We start from the raw sequence: 10,865 nt of genomic DNA, 5'->3' as shown, positions 1-10,865 counted from the left end.
TTAAACTTGTCAACGCAGAATCAAAAGAAGAAGCGTTACTGGAACGTTCTTTGGTGGTAACGCGCGGTGAACCTGGACGGTTAGAAACGCACGTTGACTTTCCAGAAGTGCTGCTAGTGGATTCGTCCGGGGTGATAACATTGTCGTATGAAAATGTCGGCGACACTGATATTTTATGTCCCCTGTTATCACTTAGTGTCAGTGGGGGACAGACACAGCTCCGCCCTGCTCAAAAGGATAGACAAGCGGCTCAATTGTCTTCCGCTGTTATGTTTTTAGCGCAACCGATTCAAGGCCCAGGTGGTATTTTACCTCCAAAGGCTTACGGGGAAATAGTATTTGATACCGAGTCAGGTGGAGGCGAAGAAGCGCAAGCGACATACAGTGTTCAGATGTTGTTTGGAGGCGATGAACCACACGCTTATATAAACAGCAGCAAAGACTTGAAGCCGGAGTTTTTGAGCGATGAACTGTGGTCTCCAGTTTGGAACAACTTCCTGGTTTCTGTTGGTAAGTCGGCGTCTTCGTTCCAGCGCAGGATGTCAGCGGTCAGTACCTTGCTGAGCATGTCAGGAAGGAGAGTCAACTCGTTGACTGATCTTGTGCAGTTCCAACTTGATGTGGCCAATGGCAAGCTGAGCGGTAGGTTTGTCCCTCAGATTATTTCATATCTTTCAAAGGAAACGCGTTTTTGAAAGCAGAAGCTATTTTGTCTTCAATGAAATCAATGAAACTAAGGCCCCATCCACACTACGCCAGAGGTATTTTAAAAACGAAAGTTTCACTTTTGAAAACATATCAAATGTTTTCCGTCCACACTACACCGGACGATTTTATAAACTCAAAAATCACCGGTCATTTTGGATTTCTGTTCGAGGAAATCTCGGTCAGGGAAATCACATGATTATCGCTACGCCATCGTTTTCGAAAAGCTCCCGTTTTCAACGCAAAGCCAGCATTTTCAAATTCCTCCGGTTTGAAAAGCTCCGTTTTCTTTACGGATTAGTGTGAATGGTAGGCCTAACTGTAGAAATAAAGCTGCGTGGTGTGGACGAACCTAATTGTAGGTTTTTGAAGTTTTTTCCACTTATTTTTTAATGGGATCTATTGTCTAACAAGAACGCAGCTCTGTCATCTTATTTGGCCTATTAATGTCAAGACAACTTCGCAGTTTACGTTCAGAGCCGCTCGTGTATTGCTATTCCATTTTTGCACGTGCTAGAAACCCTTAATTCTTTCAACGAGATACAGGTATATTTCAGAGGACGCTATAACAAAACAATTTAGTACAGTACCAGTCAAATGCAAGTTGGCAGTCACTCAAAACTCAAACGAGTCGACCCGATCCTCCATCCTTAAAACTCGAAAGCATTGAAGGTCCAGGGTCCAGGGTCCAGGGTCCAGGGTCCACGGTCCACGGTCCACGGTCCACGGTCCACGGTCCACGGTCCACGGTCCACGGTCCAGGATCAAGTGTCGAGTCCAGACTGTCAACTTACATTTGGTCGGTACTTTATATATGGCTTATTTCCTAAATGCTCTTTTAAGGTTCTTGCCCTGTTATTTGCAATGGATGTATGTATTTTACTCTAAACTGATGTTTTACGTTTAAGGTGACCCACTATTAGCGCAGGATGACTTAAACGACCAATCCACATTAGATGGTACATTGCCTTTGGTCTTACAAAGAACGTACAGCCCTCTTCTTTCCAAACGAAGGGACAAGGGCGTTTTTGGAATTGGTTGGATGGCGTCGTGGTGGTAAGAAAGTCTTCGAAACAAATCGTATCAATCAACAACGATTTTTGTTTTTAAAGAACAGTCATTTTGACAAAGCTTACTAAAAGGAAGTCAACAAAACTTACACTGACGTAAAAATTCTTTCCTCCTAAGGGCAGCAACGTTCACCTATCTTGTATAGGAGTAAATTTAACCCTCATAAATTTAAACGTTTTATCAAGTTAACATTTGTATCTTACAGGCCTATTTCACAATCTGTGTTTTTTTTCAATTTTAACACTAATATATTGTTAAATTACTAGTTTAACTCGGAAATTAAGCACATGCGTAGTGAACGGGCTGTAACAATTTGCCGGCCGCTGTAAGAACATCTCAAAAAAGGGCCGTTAACTTACGAAGAAAATCTGATCGCAAGTTGCTCTACAGAAGCCTTTGATTATATTTTCAAAGTTATTTCGTAATGAAGTCTTAAGCTCACCTCAACGTATCTCTTGAAACATAAAAATTTGGTCCCAGAATCTATCTTAAGGTAGCTTAAAGATCGACGTGGAATACATATTCCTACATGCCATTGAGCGGGTTTAAAGAGGAAGAGTCATGTTTGATGCATAATATATCATACCAAGAACCCAAATAGAATTTATATTTTTTTTTTTTTTTCACGATGAATAACAATGATCAGGAGCAGATTTGTTTCTCAGTACTCTTCATGATCATCTTTATCCTGATTGTGATGTCTTTTATCCACTCACTAAAATCAGGGAAGCTAAAGTAACGCTGATTACACCAGAAAGAATTAAGATTGTTCGTTTACGCGAAGAGCTAGTATTTGAGGCAGGTGCAACTGGGCTGTACATCCCACTCGATGGAAAGAAACTCACTGTTCACGATACAGGTGCGACACGCTTGTTCTTTGACTCAAATTATGACACAAGAATCTTTTCACAAATGTCACACTAAAATGCCGTTTCTTTCAATTGGTTTCCAGAACTCTATTTCACCGACTCTAGCATCTCTACTGTGTTTATATTTGACTCCGTCATGAAACATCTAAAAAGGATCCAAAGAGGTAACGAGACGATCACCATTGAGTATTTGCAGAACAGATCCTCGACTTTCAAGCATTCGTCTGGTGGAAAAATAACTGTGAAATACAACGACAAAGGATTGCTTCGCGAGGCTCGATTAAAAGATGGAACCGGTAACGAACGGAGATGGTGAGTTTGTTTTTTCCTCGCTTGAAATGTTTTTGTATTTGCTCTTATCCTAATGTTCCCAAAGTTACTTACGACAGTCATGTCTTCTTTAAGTTTCGGGGGTTGTAAAGACAGTATTCTCCTATTTTAAGAGGTCATACTGTACAAAATTCAGGGATATTGGACACAAGCCAACACAAAGCCTGGCTCTTAACACTACTGTACCTGAAGCAGAACTAACGGGTTTTTTTAATCTCTGTTATATTCTGCAGTTTCTACACTTATGATTGGAACACAGCAGCATTGCTGTCCGTGAGCGTGGACGAACAAACTACGCGTTATACCTACAGCTTTTACAGTGACCTAACAAGTATTACTTACCCTACTTCGACTACTGTCAAGTATTCCTGGAACCAGTATGGATTCTTGAGTAATATAACAGGTTATAACCGGGAAAACAAGTTTGTTCAGGGAATGTATTTCTCTTACGACTGGAATGGTAAGGTTGCTTTGTCCAGACTCCCTCAAGGCGACTCGGCCGTGCTGGTGTTTAATGAAGATGCGAGAATGATGGATATAGTAGGCGAAGGTTTTAGCGGTGTACGGTTTGACAGTGTTAAAAATGATGACCAGGTTGTGCGAATCATCAAGCAAGGAGACCAGGTACCGAGATATTTTGAATGACAGTGATTTTATTCATACAGTTGTAATGTAAGGGTAACTTATTTCAGCCCTCAGGGTTAATTTGTCAATTTTACATTCCTGGGAAGTTTGTACATACACTTAATTTGATACTGCTTGCTAAAACCTAAGGTACCTAGAATAGCTAATGTGGACGTGCTATTATCAAAACAATATATATATATATATGTATATGGATATGTATATGGATATGTATATGGATATGTATATGGATATGTATATGGATATGTATATGCAGGTTTACAATTATAACATAAAATAAGTAATTAAAATTATCAGAGTGCCATGGATGAAAGGATAATAAAAATCAAGTTTAAAACTTAGAAAAAACTAAAAAAAACCGGAATGTTGATCATGAACTAAATTCAGTAATATTTAACATTTAGGAGATCCTTGTTGTTATCTGTGATGTTCCTTTCATAAAACTAACTTTCTGTACTGCTATTTTGTTGCTAGATGTTCTCAGAGTCCTCTTGTCAAGCTGTTATTTGTCATATTCAACTTTCCAGGTTGTAATGAAAAGACTGTTCAATAAAAAGACGAACACCATATCTGTAATAGACGCGAACGATCATAAAACAGATTTCCTACTGCGGCGGGGGAGCTGGGACGTTCTAAACACCACGGATCCTGATGGCTTTGTTTATCAGAACATTTACGATGACAAAGACAAAATGATCAAGTTCAAATACCCTGATGGCGAGACCGAACTCACTGATTATGATAGCTTTGGCCGGCTGGTAAAGTTTACTGGTAGAGCTGGCAAGGAAGTCAAGTTCGAGTATGATGAAAAAGACAGAATTGTAAGTTTGCCTTAAGGTTATTAGTCAGACAGATCATATTAAACCCAACCTGAAAATAACAGTTTTACAAGTAAGAAATCACAAAAGAGGTAGCAATAAACGAGCTAAAGGGAACAAAGGAAAGTAAAGAATGGGCCTGACGGAATATGCACGGCAAACTTGAAAATTTAGGCTACAATTTTTAAGAGGTCTAGTTTGTGAGTGTCGATGGGTCTCTTTTAATTTGGATAAGTACAAAGACAACCTAGTTTCCGATGGAGGAAGAAGACACTTTTAGTCAGTCAATTTATTCCTTCTTCTCGTTGAACAATTAACAAGAAATTTTGGCTTCGTATGCGATGGTGTGTACATTTGGATAGCAGTGTACATACTCATCAGGAAAAACTTGTTGTTTTTAAGTACTGTTAGTGGAAGATGGAAAAATGGGATTACTGTATTATCGCTTGAGATGGACAGTGGATAGAGCTGACCGGAATTTCTTGATTTTCTCTTTAACTTACCCTATCCTTAGCGCGTCTCACAATTAGTTTTATTTAATTGAAAAAAAATTAAGTGAGCCATGTACCGAATAACATTTAATCCGGTCTCTGCATGTGGACCTCTTTACTTTTTTCAGGAACAAGTCCTTACTAGACATCAACTATACGCACTTATCCTTAGCACATAAAAAAAGCTCTTTTCCTTACTGATGATGGCCTTATCTTCATGCTGTTTCCTAGGTCAAGAAAGATGTCGATGGTCTTGGCTCTTCGTATTTTCTTCGTGATGACGACGGAAACATCATTCAAGCAACAAACGATATTGGAGAAATAAACATTGTTTTCGACAAAGGAAACAGACCTTCGATTGTCACTTATCCTAACGGTCAGCGACTCACTTACAAATTCAATAATTTCCATCGTCGCGTGGCTCTGAATGTCGCTGGTTTGAGCCTGGTTTACAAGTATGACCGGTTTTACCGGTTATCGGAAGTCGTGCGAGTGGACCCCAGTGGTAGAGGTGATATCCTATTGAAGTTAGAGTACAACTCACAAGGAATGTTATCTAGACGGGTCCTTGGAAATGGAGCATTTTCCGAGTACGTTTTAGATCCTGCTAGCTTCAAACTGTCGCGAATGATAAATTATTTCCCAAATGGAAGCATTTCTTCCTATTTTAAATACAACTATGATAGAAAAGGGCGTATCATTCAATTAAATACGACCTCAGGGAGCTGGTATTATAAGTATGATGCTGCTTCGCAGCTCATAGAATCGACAGATCCGCAGGGAAAGATTGTTCGTTACACTTACGACAAGAGAAAAAATAGAGTATTCGTATCACAAGAGCCTGGTAACAAGACCTTGTACGCTGCAAACGAAGTTAACCAGTACAGCTCGGCAGGAAATTATGATATCAAATATGACATGAATGGCAATATGGAAGAGAAGACGAACAGGGATGTGCGGAACGATAGCGTCAAATTCAAGTTTAGTGCCGAGGATTTCTTGGTGCAGGCTGAAACTCCGAACAAAAGGTAAAAAATAAAACTCTCTTGATGAGACACAATAGTTGAATTTTATCATTAATCCATGTTTCTTTTAGGTAATCCCTTCATTGCGAAGATGTTATTAAAGATCGGTTATTCCGTTGAGCGCCGGTTTTAAATTCAACCCTGGACGGAGTCGCGGTGTCATGTTTTTGGGAAAACACTTCACTCTCATAGTGCCTCACTCTAACAAGAAGTATATATAGGCGCTGCGTAACAAATTGCTAAAGGCGGGGCCTTACCTACGATGATTAGTACCCCATTGAGGAGGAGTTGTAATAGTAAAATCTTCTTACGTACTGTAAGTAAAACGAACGTGTGAAGCGCTCGAGACACAATATGTACGGTAAATGAAATAGTTACTATCTGAGTAGACTACGAGTAGTCCCTCTTTTGCTTAGTCCGTCGAACGAAATCCTGGAATAGAGAAGCGCACGAAAGTAACTTTTCACTCCCAGGATTTCGTGTGGCCGTTTCCTTTCTCGCAGTTTGCTCTCGCTTCTCGCACGATGAACTAAGCGAAAGAGGGACTACTCATAGTCCATGCACCAACTGAGCGCGTTGATAAAGTTTTGCTACCTGACAATAAAAGGGGGTTTTCTCTTGCAGATGTAACTTTGTTTACGATGCCTTGGGAAACTTATACAAGAAGACATGCGGTCAGTCAGAAGTGCAGTACATCATCGATCCATTTGGGAATCCAGGAGCTGATGTTGTTGGACAGGTAAAACATTTTCAGTGGTTCACTGTTGAACAAGAAAACGAACTAACCACACGTGTTAAAAAAAAAATGACATAAACCACTCGGATCTCAATGACAAAAAAAAACCTTTATGGTTGGTTAACACAAAAATTCATGTTGTAGCGACATGAAGCAAGGACAAAATCATGCAGTGTTGGCGTGCACACGAGACGAATGTTGCTGTAACACCTCGCGCTGCACATTCCAAGACTGCAAAATCATTATGTCATTCGATATGTCCAAGTTGTTCGTTGAAGTTGTTGAGAGAAATCCCTGTGGATAAACGATGACAAGGGGACGTATCGTCGCCACATGTCTCTGCTACATTGTGTGAACAGTATATAATTTTGTCCTTACTTCTATTTCCTTTGTGTGGTTTGACCTTTACCTTAGTGTATGATTATTTTGCTTCATCTCTTTGAATGTTTGCTCTGAGAATTTGTTTCATGTTTTTTGTTCGTTTGGTAGATTTCTGGTGGGAATGTAACATACTTTGTCCACTGTGAAGAGCTTGGATTGGTTGCGTTGGTTGACAAGAATGGAGATTTATTTTATTACGAGTCTGACGGTCTAGGGTAAGATTACATAGGTGACTCGTGCGAGTTAGTGGTAAATATTTCTTCCACAAGTCTTAGGGTCCATGCCAATCATGAAATTTGGTCGGATCACGTGCACTAGTATATTTTGAAACACTTAGTTTGTCGTTCCGCGTAATCCGTCTAAATCCTGTCAACCGCACCACCGGCCTGCCTTTCGGCTTTAAAAATACCTCATATTTTTTTCGAACATTTTTTCCATCATTTCTAGGTTTCCTGTGATCTCCAAAAAATTAAGTAGCGTAGTGTGATTTGCATTGATGTTAACAGTTTAATGTCCATTTGTCATTTTGAAAGAAGGTGCAAAATAAAATATCCAATTTTCAGCCTTGTTGGTTTTTTCTCTCTCCTGGCCAGGTCTGTCGTAGGAATACTGGGTCCTAGTGGTGATCGTGTCAATCGCTACAGTTATGACCCCTTCGGCGGAATGTTGGAATTTGACGAAGCATTGCCACAGGATTTCACGTTTATTGGTCAATGGGGAGTGACTGCAGACCGTGAACTAAGGGATATTTACTGGATGAGATCCAGACACTATGATGCACAGCTTGGAAGATTTCTTAGTTTTGATCCTCTCGGTAAATACGCATTCACTAAGTATAATTATTATATATCTTGGGTTTGTAGCTCATCTTACACTCGCTCTGATTGGCTAATTGTAGGGCATTATTCTCCCGTAATGCCCACGGGCCCGAATTGCGGGCTTGCAAAGACAATGCAAAAAGCCATATAATAGACAACCCTCGCATTCTCGAAGAATGCTAAAATTAAATCGTTGATCGCCCTTTCTTTCAAATATTGAATGTTAAAGGATGCGGCCGAATTTCAAGTTTCTTTTCTGCCTGTTTTAAAACCGTTTTTCCCGCGAAGCCATTCATATATACTTTTTTATTTCATTTGTAGCCTCATTTTTATGTAAATCCAACTCATTTTCATATAAAAGACCACTTTTGAAACAGAAGCAAAGAGGAATATTCGTTCCATTTAAAATGAATTAAAGAACCCGAATCTTAATAATGACAGGAAGTTGTGACGGCTGGCCTTTTAATTTGACATTTAACTCAATTTCAAGTGAAGACGAGGCAACAGATTCCAACGTTATCCAAAGATTTTCACGTTCACTTGATACCAATGTAAGAGTGATTTTTTATACTGAAAGAAAACAGAAAGACGAAAACAGCGGACTTGCTAATGACAGGCAGTCGAGACTCATTTTCTTCTTTGTTGTCAGGTTTTTTAGGGAAAAGCATCAACCTTTACTCATACGCAGCCAACAATCCCGTGATGCTCAAGGACCCTCGAGGGCGTTTGGTTCCCTTTGTTACCGTTGTAGGGGTTTCTTTTACGGGAGTTCTCTTTGGCGCAGGCACCAATCTCGCTGCTTACATCGTGAGTCAGAGAATTGCTAATCAAAACATTTCCGCTGGAGGTATGTACGTTAAACATATAATCTATAAATTCTTCACTCTTTGGTCAGCTGTGTAGGTTTTGAAAAAAAGCAACTGATGTCAAGAGGAAAAAAAGTATTTATTTCTCCCAACAAGCCGCATAGGAAATGCTTGGAGCCCAGAAGGGGATCGAGAAAGAAGTTTCTCGTGACCACCGCATCTTCATTGCCCAATGTTTGCCTGTGGTTGGCGGTTAAAAACGTAATCCTAGCCCGGGCTATTCAAGCTCTACCAGGAGAGGATGAAGGGTACAATAGTTTATCTCTATGTAAGACTTATTCCTAAGGTAATCCCTTAAGTTATTTTTAGATCACTCTCGACCTCAGACATATCAGGAGGGTCTAGAAATAGCCAAATTGAATCCTGTGATGCAAATTTTATTCATGTGTACAGCCCAAGTGGCTTTGGATGCATTTTCAACCTTCACGAAAATATTTATCCGAAGCTCATGGTAAAATAATCCGCGGAAGGACTGGATACCATGCCTGAAAATAGCTTGCGAGGGATTACCTTGAGACTAAGGTCAATAACTCTCTCACCCTTTATCCTCTCTTGCCTCTACACATGATAAGAAACTCAGAATTATCATCGGGTTGTCGGCGGCATATCAAATGTGTTCAGTTGAGCTATGATTAGTATGATGACGTGAAACCGTCGAGCCTCAATACCCGTATCGAAACCATTCAAGCCTGATAAACCGCCGACGAGGAATTTCCCGTACCCGCATTTGGCCATAAATCCGGCCAAATCAATTTAGTAGCTTGACCAGTCTCTCAGAATACCAGGACAGTAGGCAAGGTTTCTGCTTGGCTAATTGCACATTTGTGTACGGTTAACGTGGTATTGGCAACCTGCACAGACGAAGGCAGTTTCAATTACCTTTTTCACGCCGCAGGAAAATAGTGTTTACGAAATCAAGAGGAATGTAAATTTAGTGAAGTTAAAAAATTATGTGACACCTAGTCATGAAAGGGATGGGTCCAAAATTTTTTTTCTGAAAAAAGAAAATATCCTGCAATATCCTTATTTCTTTCAAACAAATTGACCCAAACCAAAAGATATTCCACACGAGTGTAGTTCGTTTAGTTCTGGTATTTTATTCGGCGTATTGTGATTGGTTTGAAATATTTGATGTCACAGGAAAACATTTATCAAGGTTTCGCCGGAAACAGATTCTAGTGCTGGATTGAAACAACAGCCGGAAAACATGCCATGGGGTTTGAGTTTAGCAGCGATAACTGTATTGAGAGTCGAAGCTCTCTTTTCTTCTCATGTCGAACGCATTAAACGAACAACTGTACGTATAGGTCCGCACGTTCGTTTTAGCAAAACAAAACTGTTGTATTGTTTACTATCTGCAGGACTTATATCAAGTGTAGTAACAGGTGCTGTCTCGGGGTTTTTCAAATCTCCTGGTAAGTATGAAGCTGTAAGCTTTATTAGTAGTCACGAGGACTTCATAACTATTCAATTGCAGATACAGTCTCATAATCAAAAGGACCATGCCCATACACACAACCTAATACTGATCAAAGTGGCTGTGAGCAACTGAATTTGAAAAATAAATTATGAAGTATTGGTTATTGACCAAGTGTGAGGTCAAGACGGCTGGATATTGGCCAAGTTCTTTTTTTTGCGTGTTTATGTTTTCCATAAACTCGCAAAACAAGAACGAGGCCAATATCAAGCCAGCTTCACCGAACAAGCTTTGTCAATAAAGAACTTATTATATGGCTTTCGGGAAATTTTTTCTTGCGGGACACGGCGGGTAGTCCCGATCGGCCAAGATAGCTCCATCTTGTCCGCTCGGGTAGCCAATCAAAGCGCAGGATTTGATTCATCTTGCCCGCTCACGGAGCTAGCCATATAATAAAGGGTGTTATGAGACACTTGACCGATATGCGCTGTACGTAGGTATATAATTAATACTTTCACCCTTCGGTAACTGATTTGCAAGTAGCGCAGTGTGATAGGCGCTTACTCGCCAAGCGAGACTTTCAGAGTTCGAATCCTGGTGGAGATTTCTGATTATTTTCCCTTTTCTTCTTCATTGTTTTTTCTTTTTCTGTCAAGAAACCATTACCGAAAGGTGGCGTTTGTCTTTCCGTTT

The 10,865-nt window shown here is 40.0% G+C and overlaps 1 protein-coding gene across 1 annotated transcript in view; it reads left to right on the top strand.

Annotated features, from left to right (window-relative positions):
• The window catches only part of LOC110052851 (uncharacterized), a 99,161-nt gene that overhangs the window by 69,615 nt on the left and 18,681 nt on the right, over positions 1 to 10,865 (top strand). The window contains exons 21-32 of the mRNA XM_089293062.1: positions 1 to 642; positions 1,614 to 1,761; positions 2,502 to 2,635; positions 2,729 to 2,957; positions 3,209 to 3,599; positions 4,148 to 4,441; positions 5,161 to 5,957; positions 6,579 to 6,693; positions 7,180 to 7,286; positions 7,665 to 7,885; positions 8,539 to 8,736; positions 10,117 to 10,170. The exon at positions 1 to 642 is cut by the window's left edge and continues 870 nt beyond it. Coding sequence (XP_089149188.1) covers positions 1 to 642; positions 1,614 to 1,761; positions 2,502 to 2,635; positions 2,729 to 2,957; positions 3,209 to 3,599; positions 4,148 to 4,441; positions 5,161 to 5,957; positions 6,579 to 6,693; positions 7,180 to 7,286; positions 7,665 to 7,885; positions 8,539 to 8,736; positions 10,117 to 10,170 — 3,330 coding nt within the window. The remainder of the gene's footprint in view (positions 643 to 1,613; positions 1,762 to 2,501; positions 2,636 to 2,728; positions 2,958 to 3,208; positions 3,600 to 4,147; positions 4,442 to 5,160; positions 5,958 to 6,578; positions 6,694 to 7,179; positions 7,287 to 7,664; positions 7,886 to 8,538; positions 8,737 to 10,116; positions 10,171 to 10,865) is intronic.

The sequence above is a fragment of the Orbicella faveolata genome, unplaced genomic scaffold (genome assembly GCF_042242905.1).
Source record: "Orbicella faveolata isolate gen_17 unplaced genomic scaffold, um_ofav_v1 contig_25, whole genome shotgun sequence".
Classification (NCBI taxonomy): domain Eukaryota; kingdom Metazoa; phylum Cnidaria; class Anthozoa; order Scleractinia; family Merulinidae; genus Orbicella; species Orbicella faveolata.
Note: the sequence above shows the minus strand (reverse complement) of the source record. Positions and strands in the feature narration are given on the sequence as shown.